Source organism: Cupressus sempervirens, chromosome 7, assembly GCF_028749045.1.
Source record: "Cupressus sempervirens isolate cs-2001-9-10 chromosome 7, ASM2874904v1, whole genome shotgun sequence".
Taxonomy (NCBI): Eukaryota; Viridiplantae; Streptophyta; class Pinopsida; order Cupressales; family Cupressaceae; genus Cupressus; species Cupressus sempervirens.
The window spans coordinates 504,612,344-504,629,481 of record NC_143124.1 but is presented as its reverse complement, the minus strand read 5'-3'; the positions used below and the strand labels follow the sequence as shown (position 1 = coordinate 504,629,481).

The 17,138-nt window shown below is 36.2% G+C and overlaps 1 protein-coding gene across 1 annotated transcript in view; it reads right to left on the bottom strand.

Annotated features, from left to right (window-relative positions):
- Window positions 1-2,600: 2,600 nt before the first annotated feature.
- Window positions 2,601-17,138, bottom strand: part of LOC149547740 (putative protein arginine N-methyltransferase 6) — a 244,732-nt gene continuing 230,194 nt past the window's right edge. The window contains exons 12-13 of the mRNA XM_089791807.1: window positions 3,133-3,251; window positions 2,601-3,051 (exon numbers count right to left, since the gene is read on the bottom strand). Of these exons, the coding sequence (XP_089647933.1) occupies window positions 3,009-3,051; window positions 3,133-3,251 (162 nt within the window). The 3' untranslated portion in view covers window positions 2,601-3,008. The remainder of the gene's footprint in view (window positions 3,052-3,132; window positions 3,252-17,138) is intronic.

Below are 17,138 nucleotides of genomic sequence, written 5' to 3'. Positions count from 1 at the left end.
AACATTCCCTTTTGGGATTTGTGACATCACTTAACTACCTCCTCTATTCTATAAGTCTAGTGGTTGTATTGGGCATTTAACATGTTGATCTTTTGGTGCAACGACAACCCTAGCTTGTAACAAGTGGTATCAGAGCTTGATCACTGGTTTAAATCTTCTTGGACAATGCTGAGGGAGGGATTGTTAGACCAGCCACCAATATTCCCCTTCGAGATTCATGGCATGGCTTAACCACCTCTCGTGTTTTATAAGTCTAGTGGTTGTATTAGGCATTAACAAGTTGCTGGACACACACACACACACACACACACACATGCTTAGATACATGTGTATGTATGCATGCATGCATTTGTATATTGATGTATGCACATGTACATATATGCATGCATCTTTGTATTGATGTATGTACATCTACATATTGTTGGTAATATGCATAAGTTGTATAATTTTGTCATTGATGTCAACCTATGTTGGAGCTATATTATCAAGATGTTGGAGGAGTATACTAGAATGTTTAAAGTGATGTCCACATTCTTGTATGAGTTTTGGCTTACTGTGATTGTTTTTGACAACATTATTATTTTGATCTACATTGCTTTGAATTGTAACGTCTTGGTTTACAATTTCAATGTGCTTTGTAGCTTTATAGGGAAGGTATATTCCAAGTATCATGCTCTCAATCCTTCCAAGGGAAAAATGGTGAGGTTCTAAGTGTCACATTGCACAAAGATGCTTATTCTTCTTGTAGTACTTCACATTCCCTCACAGCTGATGGTTTTATGTTGTGGCTTTCAAATGTGAATTTTTGATGGTGGATGATAATATGGTGTCCATTGTAGGTGTTAAGGCAATTTGCATGATGAATTAAGGTTTAAAAGCTAGCTAACTTAGCTTGTTTAATATTTAAGAGTTAACCTAAGTTTTTTTACACTGCAATTTCATATGTTTGCAAAGTAAAAGTTTTTTGAGTGATTGCATGATTTGCAAACATGATTTGATGTTACACGAATTTTGATTTCTTTCCACAAAATATTGGTGATTGTGTTCTTAGATGACAAATTGCATTATCCACATTTCATCTAATTAGGGCAACCTACTTGATATAGTTATAAAATGTATGTAGGTATGTATATATCCATGAATACATCTATGTAGGTGTTATGTATGTATGCATGTATGTAAAACACGTACATATGGATGCATGTGTTTATGTCTTCAAAATATTTGTGGATGGATTAATGTGTGTCCAGTGCATGGTATAAACTTACAAGATGATCAAGATTGAACTATTTCCATGTGATGTTTCTGTCTTATTATCTATCGTGCTCCAAAACTCCTTGTCAAGGTATACAAAAACATTGGTGTATGCTTTGGGGGGTTGAATGTATGTATTTGAAGCACAGGTAGCAGAAAGATCTCCAATAAAAACTTGGTGATAAATAAGGATAGCACTTTAGATTACAATAAAATTTGATTCTGTCTTCAAATAATAAGGACTTCATCAAATTGAAGTACAATGTGAAATATCGAAAAAAAAAATCCTAAAATAGACTAGGGTGGTTGAGAACTACGGAAACTACAAATGCAAACTAGGGAGGATCTTCCACCTCTGAAACTATGGACGAACTACCTTCCACCTCTAATGATTTACAATAACAAATTTCCTTATATAGGCCTCCAAGAAGCATTTGAAGATTTACATCAGTCTAAACTTATTGATTTATTCATTATTTTATTATTTCAACCCTTTGGTTATATGATCATTATTTTATTATTTGGACCCTTTATTTAATAATTGAAGTAAATAAATAGGTCCTTGTTATATTATTTTAATTTTTGGACCACTTAACCTAATTAAGATACTAAATGAAAATCTTTGATTTTACATTCCAATTATCCTAGACAACATTTGTGTATTATTTGATGGCCAAAGCAATTTGATCACCCATATTGGCAACTCATGTACTTGGGCTAATCTTAGTTCACTAGGATGTATAACATGCATCAAGGTGGGCAAGAAGTTCCCAACAATTAAAGAAGAAAAGTTATTTTTGTATTTGAAGTAAATGATTTTACTTAGCAAGAGGCTACAAACACTTTTTGGTTGACCTTTTTTAACTTTCAAAACCAAAAAGTTAAGGATTTAACAAGACATGGAAATAATGGTGATTTACATTAACTCCATGCAACATAAGATCATTTGCTAGAATAATAGATTATTAGATTTGCATGGAGATATGTTTCAAAACACTTGAATGATGTTATCTTTTTCTAATCGTCTACACTAGTTTCTTGCAAGACTACCACTATTTCACCAACTTGGGACATTTTTGTCTTTCCATTATGACAATTAATGACATAGGGTACAATACGCACCTATATGATATTTTTCAATGTTCTCCACATTTATATTTAAGATGATTATATTATGTACTCATCTATGGTCTCACCCTAACTCTACATTTAACTGCTTTCTTGATAGCTATGCTCATATTGGCATAGTGCATTTCTCTATTCTTCGTGTGGGTATGTTAGAGAGAGTTCTACTGTAAACAATAAGATGCAAGATTTGGTAACTAAATAATGGTCAGTACTCTCAATGCCTTCAACCTTGCATCTTTATTCTAAATTAAGATGAAAACTAAAAGGAAAAAACATAGACTTGCTTTACATTAATAGTTGTGGGAGCCTTATGGAAGACAAAACATCAGTCATTTTCCCAAATGTCAGGAGTCTATATAAGCCCAATGGTTTTATGTGTGAATTATATCAACAAAAATTTTACAATGCTCTGAAAAACCAATAATGGCTTCACGCTTTGACACGTCCATAACAAAATTTAATCTCATTGGCATTCCTATTATCATTATTCCAATCCCCATCTGATAGAATTCGTTTATTCTTTAATACCATAAGGCAATGACTTGGACCTCCCGAGGCTTGACATAATTGAGTGCACTTCTAGTTGAAATTTGAACACCATGGCCTTGACAAAACTGAATTGAATATCATGACAAAACAGACTCTTTCACAAACTTTCTACCCCCAGATCTGCAAATTTGAAAAAAACAGTGTCATTAAATTGAAGCTATCGGCATAAGGAAGCAGCATAATAAACAAATGAATACTCACGCATATTCCAGATGTATATTCAGAAACCGTGGATTTTTCTGATTTTGGGACAATGTAATGGAACCTTGAATGACTTGGTCTTGCTTCACGTCTATGGGATCATAAATGTAAAGCACCGTCTGCAAAGTTAGAAAATATTAAAATTCTGACATAATCTCCACAAGTACATACATGAACAATTAAAAATTGTCGCTGCAATTTGATGATATTTACTCAAACCTATTAAGTTAGACTCAAGCATGCAGGCAGCATAAGAAAATGTTCAAATACCACTAACACTAACACTACCATTGTTGATAATAGAAAACATGTTGAGTAGAATAGTAGCAGAATTAGAGATGAGAAAGAAAACAGTGCCATTGCCAAGCATCTTCTTACTACCAACACAAATAGTTAAGCTCCAATTTGTGATGATTCTTAAACCTCCCATGATGTAATTAGACAAGTGCTGAACCTGATTCAACATGACAGATTCAAAAACACAAAATGTAATTACAAATAATTACAGTTTCCCAAACTTGTTTTGGTTAGATGACAGAAGTAATAAGAGCGTGTACATGGTGAAGTTGAAATATTCTCAGAGAAGATCAACCACCTTATTCAATGAGCCCATTTTCTTTACCCGACCTATAGTGTCTCTCATGATTTAGCTTGAAAGTGGAGATGTAAAGGAAGCAAAGCTATATTTCATTGGAAGATCTCCCACGTTGAAGTCTACAATATCTGAGATTTCTCTTCTTAAAAAAGCAGAAATATCAAAAATGGTACTCATTTCTAATTATTGATTTTTATTAGTATAAAAACAGGTTTTGAAGGGGCTCCGAAATCCTTTACAAGCAGATTTTGCAAAGGATCTGGAACTCCACCAAGATGAATAGCTGGAAATGTTGAGCATTACATAACCATAGCCCAAAACCAGCAAGCAACCAACAATATTACAAAATAGATCAATAAAAGTTCAAGCTGCCCAAAAGGACCCAACACAAAGCCTACACCTTACATCAAAGAATCATCTTCCCAAACAAGGAGATCCTAGGGGTTTTGGAGGGCAATCCAAACCTTGTTATTGGGTTTTAACATGTCTCCCAAAACCTAATTAACAACAACCTCAAAAGATTGATCATCAAAAGACTAGTTGAAACTATGGGGTTTTGACGAGCTCATCCAACCACATTGGGTTTTGATATATTCCCCAAACAATGATACAATGGACATTAAGATGAGCTTTGAAAACCCCGCCCAAAAACAAATGAGCCTCCCACAAAATCTGGAAGACAAACAAGGGGTTTTTCCGTGCTCCCCTATAACCTTAACAAGCATCCTTGAGAGATTAAACAATACAAAGCTAGGTGATCCTCCATTGGAGTTTAACATGGAACCCAAAACCATCATAGGGTTTTGAAAGGCTCCCAAACCTAACCAAGGGCTTTAACAAGATCTCTTAACCAAAGACATTGTAAAAGCCACACTCCCAAGCCACCAACAGTCAAGACCAACCACATAAAGTACCAAATCACCTCTTCCACACAACAACACTACCTCCATAAGAGATGCTCCCACCTCAATAGGGACTGTAAGAGAAGATAAAAGAAATCAAACTAGGCAAAGCTCCAAAGATAAGGCAATGGAAGGAGAACCCAACTTGAAAGGCACGAAACTTGAAGCCATCATAGGGTTATCAAAGGCTCCCAAAACCTGACTAAGGATTCTAGCAGGATCCCTCAACCAAAGAAAGTGAAAAGGCCAACCACTTGAAACACCAATCCACCTTTCCCATACAACCACACTGCCTCCATAGGAGATGCTCCCACCTCAATAGGAAATGCGAGACAAAGGAAGAAGCTAAATGAGCCAAACTTCCAAAGAGCCTACAAAGGAAGGAGAACCCATCCAAAATGACACCACTTGATACATTCCAATTTTCATGTAACTAGCGGTCAAAATCAACCAACATGTGGTACCACACATCCTCTCCCAACCAGTAGCTCTCCACCTCTATACGGAATGCAATCACCTCAATAGATATCATGCGATAAGAAGCAGGTATCCATATCAGTCAATACCACAACCAAATAACATGAAGAATCCATGCCTCAATAAGGGAAAGCTCATCCCCAAAAGGAATAGAAAGGAAACGGAACCAAGCAAGGCATAACAAAGCCCATAAAAGAAAATAGTAGAAACATTGGCATAACAAGGGAAAACAACTTCCCAAGGACAAAAAAACCCAACCAAAAACACACAAGGGACGAAACGGTCTATTGAAAACTGACAGCATCCAAACATCCACCACGCCAAAATGACACACAAAAAACAAAGCACCATGAGCAAACAGGACAAAGAAGCCCACAAGAAAAAGGGAAGTGAGAATCCACCAAAGCCCACAAACCAAAGATCCCAAGCACCACACAAAGAAGAAACAAAATGAAGAAAAGACAAGAGGAGCACGCTAAAAACACCAAAATCACAAAAAGGCAGAGGAATGAATACCAATTAAGAGAGCACGAACTACCCCGTCCAAATGTAGAAGGCAACCCACAACCATAATGACAACACATATAGACAAACCAAGCACCTTAAGTACAACAAAACACCAACCTGCGAGACACCCAAACACTAAGCCACGAACAAAGTGCATGGGAAAACAACAAGCCAAAGATGCAAAAGAGAGAATAGGAAAGAACAAAGAAAACACAAAAAATGTCACACCTCTTGGTCCAAGCATCTAATTTATCCCATTCACAAGACCAACCCTGTCTCAGATCCGAGGAACTATAGAACTATCATGATTGGGCACACTTTTGCTAAACTGTATGCGACAAACCTTAATGCTATGCTTTTTGCGGAGCTAGACGGGGAAAGTTGTAGGGCTAGAGGGCAGGCTGGTTTTTGGGCTGATTATCAAACTATGGATCACATTTTCACCCTATGGGCTATTATTGAGGAGGCCAGACACAGATCAGAGAAGGTTTATTGTTGCTTTGTTGATTTCCGCAAAGCTTTTGATTCTGTTCCTAGGGTGGCTCTGTTTGAGAGACTTAGAGAGGTTGGTATTTCTGAGATGTTACGTATTGCTATTATGAGACAATATGAGACTATGGTTGGCAGATTCAGGACTCTTGAGGGCTTCTCAGATCCGATCCATAGCACCATTGGGGTTAAGCAGGGTTGTCCTCTCTCTCTTACCTTGTTTGGGTTATATATTGATGAGCTTGAGGAGTTCCTACTGAAGTCTTCACTCCCTAGGGATGGATATTATCTTCGTCAGGTTCTGATCTCCATCCTTCTTTTCGAGGATGATGTGGTTCTCCTTGCTTCCTCTCCAGACAGGTTACAAAGACTTCTTGATGGCTTGGCTTCATTTTGTGATCAGCGACACCTTGCGGTTAACTTGGGTAAGACTCGGGTTATGGTCTTTAATTGCTTAAAGACCTCTCATCTTCACTTCATTTTTCAAGGTCAGGAAATTGAGATCACTTCATCCTACACTTATCTGGGAGTTATGTTTTCCAATCCATATTTTAGTATGGGACCAGCTATTCAGCCCAAAGTTAATAAGGGTATGGGTTCTCTTGCTTTGCTTGAGAAACAATGTTTCAGACATCACTTCCAGGATACCTTCTCTAAGCTATCTCTCTTAGACTCTCTTGTGCAACCAACTATTCTTTATGGTTCTACGGTTGGGGCCCTTCTCTTCTTAGCTCAGATTGGGCCTCGATAAAGCAGGTTCAGACTTTGTTCTTGAGGCACATCATCAAATGTCACAAGTTCACTCCTCACAGTGTCGTTTTGGCCAAGTTTGGTGCTCATCCTTTCAGTCTCGTGGCCATCTTTGATTTGGTTTGGTTCGTCCATTGCCTTCGTGGGTTTCTGGATAATGCTAGGGACCGTGATCGATATTTCTACTTAGCTTATTGTTCATTTGTTTCTATTGTGAAGGCTGAGTCTAGTTCTCGTGCTCGTTGTTGCAGAGGCTTCTTCTCTGCTGGGTTCGATTGGGATTGATATTGATTGCCTCCCCCCTTTTCAGTTCTCATTGGATGCCCTTGCTCATCTTCTCCCCTCTCGACAGGAGTTGAATGAGCATGTTCGACTTGACATTTATAGACATTACATTGCCACTACTTGGGTTAACCCTTCTAACGGGTTACGCCCACAGATGTCCTTTAATGTGGAGCACTTTTTAGAGATTTTTGATGGGATTATAGTCCATCCTAGCTACCTTTCCCAGCGGTGGTCTCATGCCCTACGGATCTCGTTAGGTTCTTTTAGAGTTGGATCTCATCGTCTTCGGGCTCAAATTGATCATCATATTGATCGTGGGGAGCGGATCTGTATGCTCTATACTTTAGGGGAGGTAGAGACTGAGGCTCATTTTCCTTTTTTGATGCCCTATATACTATGAGATCATAGGGAGATTCTTCTGTTTGTTTCGGGAATGCTTCTCTCTCTATGACTTTTTCAGTGATTATGATCAGAAATGTCTTGCACTTTATCTTCGTGAGGCCACTACGCTCCGTGATAGCACAATCCAGTCACTGCTTCCACACTGGCACTCGTCTACTCAACTCATTACTGCCTTTTTTACACCATTATCTCCTTTGTGTGGGTTGAAAAGGCCTTCTAGCTCTATTAAATCTACCAGGCTATCCAAATGTGTCAAATCTCGTTCCGGATATTTACACCAGCGACACTCCTCTGTAAGTGGCCAAAGACAATATAGTGCCTCTACACATCGGCATGCGTATCATTCAGTAATTGATTTCTTTTCCCCTAAGAATGACTCCTAGTCTCTCTTAGTGTTTTCTCTGTCTCTCTTTATTTGTTGTTATTGTTGCTTTGGTTTTAGTCATTTATTTTTTGACACCTTTGTGTGTTCCTGTTGGTGTTTGCCTCACTGATGTAATCTTCTAGTCCCATAGACCTATTTTGGTCTTTCGTTGGACATTAATATCATTATCTTATCTTATCCTAACTCCAAAGGGTAGAGCATCAATTGTTTTCGAGACTCCTTATTATGTAGTAATTGAAAAATATTTGCCTGATTTTTGAGGTAATAATTCAATCAAAACCCAACATGATTTTTGAGGTGAGAAATCAATCAAAAGCTAACATGATTTTTGAGGTGAAAAATCAATCAAAAGCCAACATGATTTTTGAAGTGAAAAAACAATCAAAACCTAACCATACAAAGCTTCATTTGTTTAGGAAAACGGTAAAACCCAACAGATAATTTTTGAGGAAAAAATTACAAACTCACAAAGGAATCCCACACAACTTTGCAAATTACAGAATTAGAATTTTTTAAGGGAATATTTATAGAAACCCATAAGAAATTGTTTTTAGGGAGACAAAACACGAGACTTTGCATGGTAAAGTTGCACATGCAAACAACATGCAAGTACATGTAACCCTCAAAAAGTAGAGACCCAAAATATTTGAAGGGTGACCTAGAAGAGAGCTCCAAAAACACATAAAGTATACGTTATCGATTTTTAGATCCGCTGGCTCAAAAATCGAGCCACCCAAAAAAATCTGACAACTTAGTTGAGCTCTCAAAAAACCCAACAAGAATCTGGAATCAAAAAATAATTTTGAGCTCAAAAATTAGGGTTTTGAGGAAAACCCTAGTCAACAGCCATTTAAGGTCAAATTTGCAAAAAAATGTCATTCTCTAGTAAAGACCATCAAGATTTTTTCAGGAAGGAATGTGCATGGACGAATGTTGCCGAAGAGGGCAGAACTGACACCAGAGAATGGTGTAGCAGGCGCGCGTTTGGACAGAAGTATGCAGAAAATCGTGTGCAAAATTTGGCGCTTGTTTCAACAAAAAATGTCACTCGAATAAACTCGATTCTTGTTGATATCTAGTCATGAGCAAAGGAGCTGTGATCAGTAGCAAATCGCGATGTGTAGCTAAACCGAGCCCCCCAACAAGCAAAAAAGTGAGCAATAGAAGACATGATTTTAGAAGTCACAATTTGGAGTACAAACCTACTCTTAAAAAAAAACCCTAGTCAATTATAGAGAAACAAATGATTTGCAGTGTGATTAGCCATGAATTTCTCATAGAAATGGAAACCCTAGACGGGTTATTGAGAAAATCTCAAAAATATAAACAAAAAATTCGAGCAAATAATTTTGAAAAAAATAATATTTTTTCTAGAAAAATTGAAGTATTGGCTCTAATACCATATTCCAAAGTAATTGAAAAATATTTTTTTGATATTAAAAGAGACTGAGAGGTCAATTTATACAAGAGGCTCAACGATGTTTCCTCAGGAAACAATCGTAAAAAATAGAAACATTCTAGTCTAAGAATAGAAAACTAAATATTAAAAACATTTTAATATTTACAGAAGATTACAATAGATAACCATTAGAAACCAAACAAAGATAATAGAAATTGTCTATTATCGTAATACTTCTTGGCCGATCGGTTTGAGTATATGTAAGAGATGAAAAGGCAACTATTTGTTTCCAATCCAAAGCCTGACCCTAATCGGGATTAGCAATAGTTAACATTTAACCAATATCAATGACATGTTGCCGATCTGAAATGAGAAATAATCAGACTTCGATCTGATTTATTCAAGCATTTGGTCATAAATCGATCTAGGCAAGAGGAACATAAAAACAACAATGATGGTAGTAGAATCTGCAAGTGCAGATCTACAATATGCTTGGCTTTATTACAATCTGATATAGATAGTTATCTATCTTAAATAAGATCTTATATTTATAGGGTTTCAACTAGATACAAGGAAGATGGTTGTTTTGGAAAACAATCAATCATCATAACTATATGTAACATGCTAAAATTTCTACTCCTACTTTAATTGATTTAAATAAAAAAATAACATTTCTTTTCCAAAAACACAAGAAAGACAGTTATAACAGCTATCATATCATTTACACACGAAATACAATTTCATTCTTACTTTACATATTCAAGTGATAGGAGCAACAGATTTAACTGAAATCTTAATCTAATGAAAGAGAAACTAACTTAGCTACAATAACCATCTAAACGATTCATAGAATAGAAAGCAGAAATATAAAAGTAAAACAACCGAAAGGTAGTTATCTTGCATGCAGATCTTATCCTTGAGTTGTGCAAGTTTTGGCATCCAGAAGAGAGGAGAAAGGCCCTCCCTACCTACGTGCTCTTCCTACCTTGCGATTAGGCTTGGGACACTACAATCCAGCCACTGGGCATCTTGGTGTTAGAGTGTCAACTAGACAGCCAGCTAGGCTTTGGATACTTTCCATGCACCTATCTGTCAACATCTAGCAACCCTGACCTCTAGTGATCACAACAGCAAGCATGTCACTAACCTACCTTGGCCAAGGATTTGTGTAGGCACTATGTACCCGATCACCCACCACTCTACTTGACATCAAGACCTATACAATGGACTACCATGAGCTGACTCAATTTACAACACTTTTATTGCTTGCTTATTTGTCACTAATTTTTCTTTCTCTTTTCATGCAGAGATAACTCGTGGCTCAATGGTTATCAAGACACACCCTTCATCTCGACAATGTTGGTCTTCCTTGATGAATCTCTAGGGTGTATAATCATAGCCAATGCCTAATACCCGACATGGGCTTATGGCTTAACAAAAGATTCATGATACTTGAATTTACTCTTGACTTTTCATAAGAGTGCTATCTCTTATCTCAGAGTGTATATAGCAGATACCTCTATATAAGCTTGCACTGTTGAATCTTATTCCAGGTTAAGTAATAATTCTGAAAAAGAAGATGTTATTACAGGTTGCCATTGTTTTGCTCCATCTGGAGCATATTTACAAATCTTATACAAATGAAAACAAATAGTTCATTTCAGATCAAAGCTCTATCTATGCTACCATTGCTTTCTCAATTCTAGGCTGATATTTACGAGCCCCATATATCAATTTTAACCAGCATAAATAAGCAGAAGTATTTCATAACCTGACTGTAATCTTACTTCTTTGAATGGTCAATCGGTCTCTAATAAGTGCTAGTGAAAGCAAGACCAAAGCTGCAACGTAGAGAAGGAGAATATTGATAATAGTTTCTAATGCAACTCACAACACTTCCATGCTTGTGTCTTGTTGCAGAAAGTCTGACAATGTATGGCAGCTATCTGCAAGAGATATCTTGGTGGATTGGTCACACTAGGGCGACACTTGATTCAATATTTAAGGCAAATGAATAATCCAAGGCGTATGGAAAATAGAAACTTTAAGTGACTACGAGGAAGTATGAAGGATTCGTAGGCGAATTGAGATTGAGAATAATACAAAATGCAATGTAGGCAATATGGAGATATGATAACTATGTTCTGATGTTTTGAATGCTACTCAATATGAACCATCGCACAAAATAAGATCTTTGCCTTACTTCATTGCATGCACAGTTACGAGCAAGAAAGTAGGAAGATGGCAAGGAATTACAACCAAAAAGCCATCGGCAATATATGTGGCAATAATATTGAAATGGCCACCGAACAATATAAGGGTCCAATGAAGAATATCGAATATGGCGTCTCATGATAAAATAATAAAACTATTGTGACTTGGAAAAATAATTTCATACTAATGTCTTAATATAAGAATATCATATTATACCTACGCACACTTGTGTATGTACGTACACCCATATATGTGTGTGTGTGTGTTTGCGTGATATTCCAACAATGTATCTAGTGCATATGTCATATATTAAGTGGGCGTATATGTACATCTAATTCGAATTTACGCATACAGACGTGTGTGTGTGTACAGATGCGAGTATATTTAGACTATGGCATTGTTATATTAAGACATGACATATATCATAGGAAGCTCTAAGATCACTCCAATTTATTAGGTAACACATTAGTTCTTAGTGTTTAATTTAATGCTTAGTGATCTTTTCTTTAATAATACATATTTATTGATCCGGTTAGCTCATGGTAATCCACAGTATACTTGTGCTTGCCTAGTAATTTACCCCAAAGCCTTGGTGGTTAGAATTCATACATGTCACCCCATAGGCTGATTGGTGTCCCTTACCCAATTCCCTCTCTGGAAATGCTTCCCCCCTTTGTCACGCTCTTACAAAAAGATAATTACCACATTAATAACATACTCCCCATTATAAAATCAAGGTAACTATAACACGTAACCCCACCATTTTACTTTCCATGAAATCATAACAACCAACTTTTCCATTTCACATTAAATCATAAAGTTTTACTAGTTTACTAGTCAACCAACTTCACATGAAATCTCAACAGCTATAAGGACATTTTTTTATTAAGCAAAATTTGGGATGTAACATACCCTCCCCCTTGTGTTTGGTTGTCCTTGATGAACTTTTGAAATGAAAAATATTCCAATTACAATATATATATATATATATATATATATATATATATATATATATATATATATATATATATATAATTGAATCATAATTTACTTATAGTTCAAGTTTTTGGAAAAAGATGTAGAAATGTCTAGAAGATTACATCATAATCTTCCCAAGTTGCATTCTCTTTAGTATATTGGTCCCACTAGACCTTGTATTGAGTGATATCTTGTATCTACAAGCGAAGCTTATGCACCTCGAATATTCTAAGTGGCTCTATTTCCACCACCTTTGGATCTCGCACCCTGGGTTTCTATAGGGCACATCTATTGCTCTGCCTAAAGGTTATCCAAGGTTGCATCTATCTTTCATTGAAAGACGGCCTGCTGAGGAGGTAAGGAGGTCAGGGTTAATAGTTAAAGATGCATTTATTAGGACACTGGTTGGCGTAGTGGTCTCTGCCACATGTGAAACAACCCATAGGTAATCCTTTCCTCTCACTTCTCCTGTTGCTATGGCCACTGCTAGAATTATCTTTAAACTCTTTATTGTTATTCGCCTTCTATTCTGTCTTGTTGGGCTTAAAGTTTTTAAAACTCTTTTTGTGCATCCTTGATTAGAACTGTTGGTGCTCAAATTCGCTTTCCTTTTGTTATCCTGGCTGGAATCATCCCTTTTAACTTTGTCTTCCTATCAGATGGCCCTTTCAAGAGCTTCCTCCATGGTTTTCATAAGGTGAGAACATCAACTGCTCCCCGAATCCTGTTGTTTAACCCTATGAGAAATTTCCTAACCTTTAGGTTCTTATCTTGCTCATATTGAGCAACATACTTTAGTAGACGAGTGATCTTCTCCCAATACCCATATACTATCTGATCTTCATGTTTAAGGTTCTAGAAGTCCAGTAGCTTCTGATCATAAAAAGTTTGGGGTAGCCATTGGTTCTTGAAAATCGACAAACTTGTCTTGGGTAATATCAGTAGTCTTAATATTTAGTTCTATCTTGGTGTTTCCCCACGAGGTGATTGCTTCTCTTGAAAAGTGATAAATTCCCCAAATTGCTTTGGAGGTTTCAGAAAAACCTCTGATCTCGAAGTATTATTCCATCTTTGGTTATAACCAAGCCTTAGTGGCTTCACCAAATTCAAGTCCATAAAATCTAGCGGCTTTAATTTTCTTAATGTCAGTTGACAAATCACTGTCTATCTCTTGCTTCTTTTTCTTTTCAGATGGTGTTTTAGGAAGTCTCATTTCATGCACACTATGAGCAGAACTCTTGCTCAATTCTATGAGGGGAGAAGTGGGTATCCTCTTGTCCTTGCCCAAGTTGAGCCACCAAGGCATTCATTCGTTTCTCCATGTTCTCCATTCTAGTTTAGGTGTCCCGCAAGACTTGGACCAGCAGGTCCGTGGGTTTCAAAGGAACAGAATTCTGAGAAATGTAATTCCGAGGAATGATCCCACTAGACATCACATTCTCTACATTGTTCCCGTTGTTTTCCATGGTGTTTGTTTTCTTGAAATATACAATCGGTTCTTTTATCAATATTAAGTTTTCATACATATGCTCAAGAAGAGAGAGAAGATACAATTGTCTGCTGAAAATAAATTAAAAACAAAATGCCATTTGTTCTCATAATCATTCGAACATAGAAATATTTCTCTTGTTGCAACTACAACCATTCTTATTTACAAAATTTCCTCTTTTGAGGATATAAACAAAATAGCTTAACATAAATCTTTTTAAGAAAATTGGATACCCTATTCCTAGGCATTCTGTCTATTTCCTTCTTTGGGCACATCCTACCCTTTACAAGGTTTATAATAGATAATGAGTGGATTTGTTTGTTTGGCATTCCAAGCCTCAATGATTTTAGTTCACAAAATTGCCTTCATGGTAGGAGTCCACTTGACTCTCTCCTTAATCCATAGCAAAGCATGGGCAAAAGTGTTCATCATTCTTGGGTTCGGAACAGTGAGAGTAGTTGTACTTTGGCATGTTCTTAATAAGATAGAAGAATACGGGGTGGTTGGGTTTCTTTTAAAGAGTAATTCGGGTGTACATCCAGTTTTTCATTTAACACTGCATTTTTCAGTAGTTAAGACAGTGATGAGTGCAAGGTTCAGTGCCGAACCCAGTGCTCTGATACCATATGTAACATACTAAAATTTCTACTCCTACTTTAATTGATTTAAATAACAAAACATTTGTTTTCTGAAAACACAAGAAATATAGTTTCATCCTTGATTTACATATTCAAGTGATAGGAGCAATAGATTTAACTGGATTCTTAATCCAATGAAAGAGAAACTAACTTAACTGTAATAACCATCTAAACAATTCATAGATTAGAAAGCGGAAATATAAAAGTAAAATACTTGAAAAGTAGTTATCTTGCATGCATATATTATCCTTGAATTGTGCAAGCCTTGGCATCTAGAAGAGAGGAGAAGCATTGCTAAGGGTTTGTAAGACCCCTCCTCACACGCACTTATTATTTTCTAGTAATTCTCTCATGGGAGAATAGAATGGAAGGAAGAGTGGGATGTGATGATGGAATGAACAATTATTATGATATTATGGTTTAATGCATACTCTCATAAGGATTGACAAGAAACTTGAAGATAAAATTTTCATTACACTGCGTAGTGTTCATAAGATAACTTAATATTGAAGTTGGGGTAACCTATTGTGCAAGTAACTGTAGGAGAATATTATGTTATAAAATATTAAAATAATTACATTGTGCTAAGTTGACCCACTATGTGGAAACATGAATTAGCAGTTTTAGGGTCGAGGCACCTTTTTATATTTTGTATCCATATATGTTTATCTGATGATTGATGGAACTAGAGTATTATGATGAGGCTAGGACCCCTATGCATATGTCAATATTTATCTATTTTGGTGATTATTGGGTTGTAGATTGAACTAATAGTAGATAGAGATTAGTATAAGAATTATATTTCGAGATGAGATTGATATTGCTAAGGTGTTGTATGCAACTTTAGACTGAACATAATGTGATACTTATAGGCTTAAAATATGGATGAGCTATGTGTTTTACTTGATAACTGAAATAGTCAATTATTGTACCTTAATAATATAACAGTATTGTTTTACAAAGACTATAGTTCTAGGTTGAGATGAGTACACTGATTGTGCGAGAATGTGATTTAATCATAACGTTTCATGTTACCTAGAGTACATTTGTACACCATAGGTGTTATGAGATTAATGAGATGTTAATAAAGATAAAATTAATTAGGGGTTCTATAATTTAAGGGTTTAAATGGAAATGAGTATCAGTCAGATCCTGGTAATGATTAAGTTGTCATGTTTTACTTATGATGCTTTAATGACATTATATATGCACACATTTAGATAGTCTATTTTGGTAACATAAATGGAATCAGGATTGGATCTAGTATGATTAGATGAATTAGGATTAAATGTTTAAGATTTGAATTGGTGAATATGTCATGGTGTTCAATTATGCAAGTTAGTTATATTTGATAATTGTTGAGAAATGGGAAAACTTATTGAAATGAAATTAGGAATGTCTAAAGTTGAATTTAATTATGCAAGTTAAATTGATACATAGATGTGATTTTCTTGAGCTACTGATATTTGAATTGAGAGTGTAGGGATTTAACTACGGTACTAAATCGGAGAACCAAGAGCTAAACCTATGTGCATCAGTGAAGCCAAGGTTGAATCTATTGAAGAGATTCAGACCTCAGTGTTATATATTTTAATTTGTAATCGTAAATTGAATGTATGTATTAGATCAGTTCATTCTGTAATTAGTGATGTCACTTGTATTATGTAATGTGATTTTATGGTGTCACTTGACACTTGTAATGTATATATGTAAATGACATGTCAATTAGGGTTTGTCAATAAGACCCTTAGCCTAAAACTGAACTTAATTAGGTGCCTAATCTAATTCCATTTGTTTAGAGGTCTCATGTGAAGTCCTACCAAATAGGAATTCAAATTCAAATTTTAAGGTCACTTTTAGAGGCCAAATAGTGGTCCTAGGAGCTTGCTTTAGTGGAATTTAAATGCCTGTATGGTAGGGGTATGAGTTAGGGACCTAATTTTCACCACTAGAAGGCCCAAGCAACTTTAGAGACCCTCCATACAACCCATTTTCCAAAAGTTGTGAAAATGCAAAAGTCTTACGTCCTTACCCACACACTTGTCCAAACTTGCATTAATGGTAAGAAACAAGAATGATGGTCAAGGACTAGAGGTCCGCTCAAAAACTTATTGCTAGTAGGTGGGTGGGATTTGGAGGCCTTTTTAGAGAGTCTTGGACAACTTAGTGCATATTCTCACACTCTTCCGATTTAGAGACGCCATGCTTTGAAGATTGGAGCAAAAAGGATAGGGCTCTTCTCAACTTTCCGTTGGTGTCTCTCGCAATGGATGTTCATAGATTAGCATGTTGAAGATCTTGTTCATGTATTTCATGCATTTTATGTATTGTTTTGTGCTTGTAAATGGTTGGGAAATGGTGATTCGAATCTTGTTTTGTTTTTTCTAGCAATTTCTTTGAGGGATTGTTCATGGATGTGAAGAAGTTACTCACCCTTGGGAGGGAAGAAGTGGCCTTGGATGAAGGGGTTAGTTGTGACCTCCATGAAAGTGAAGA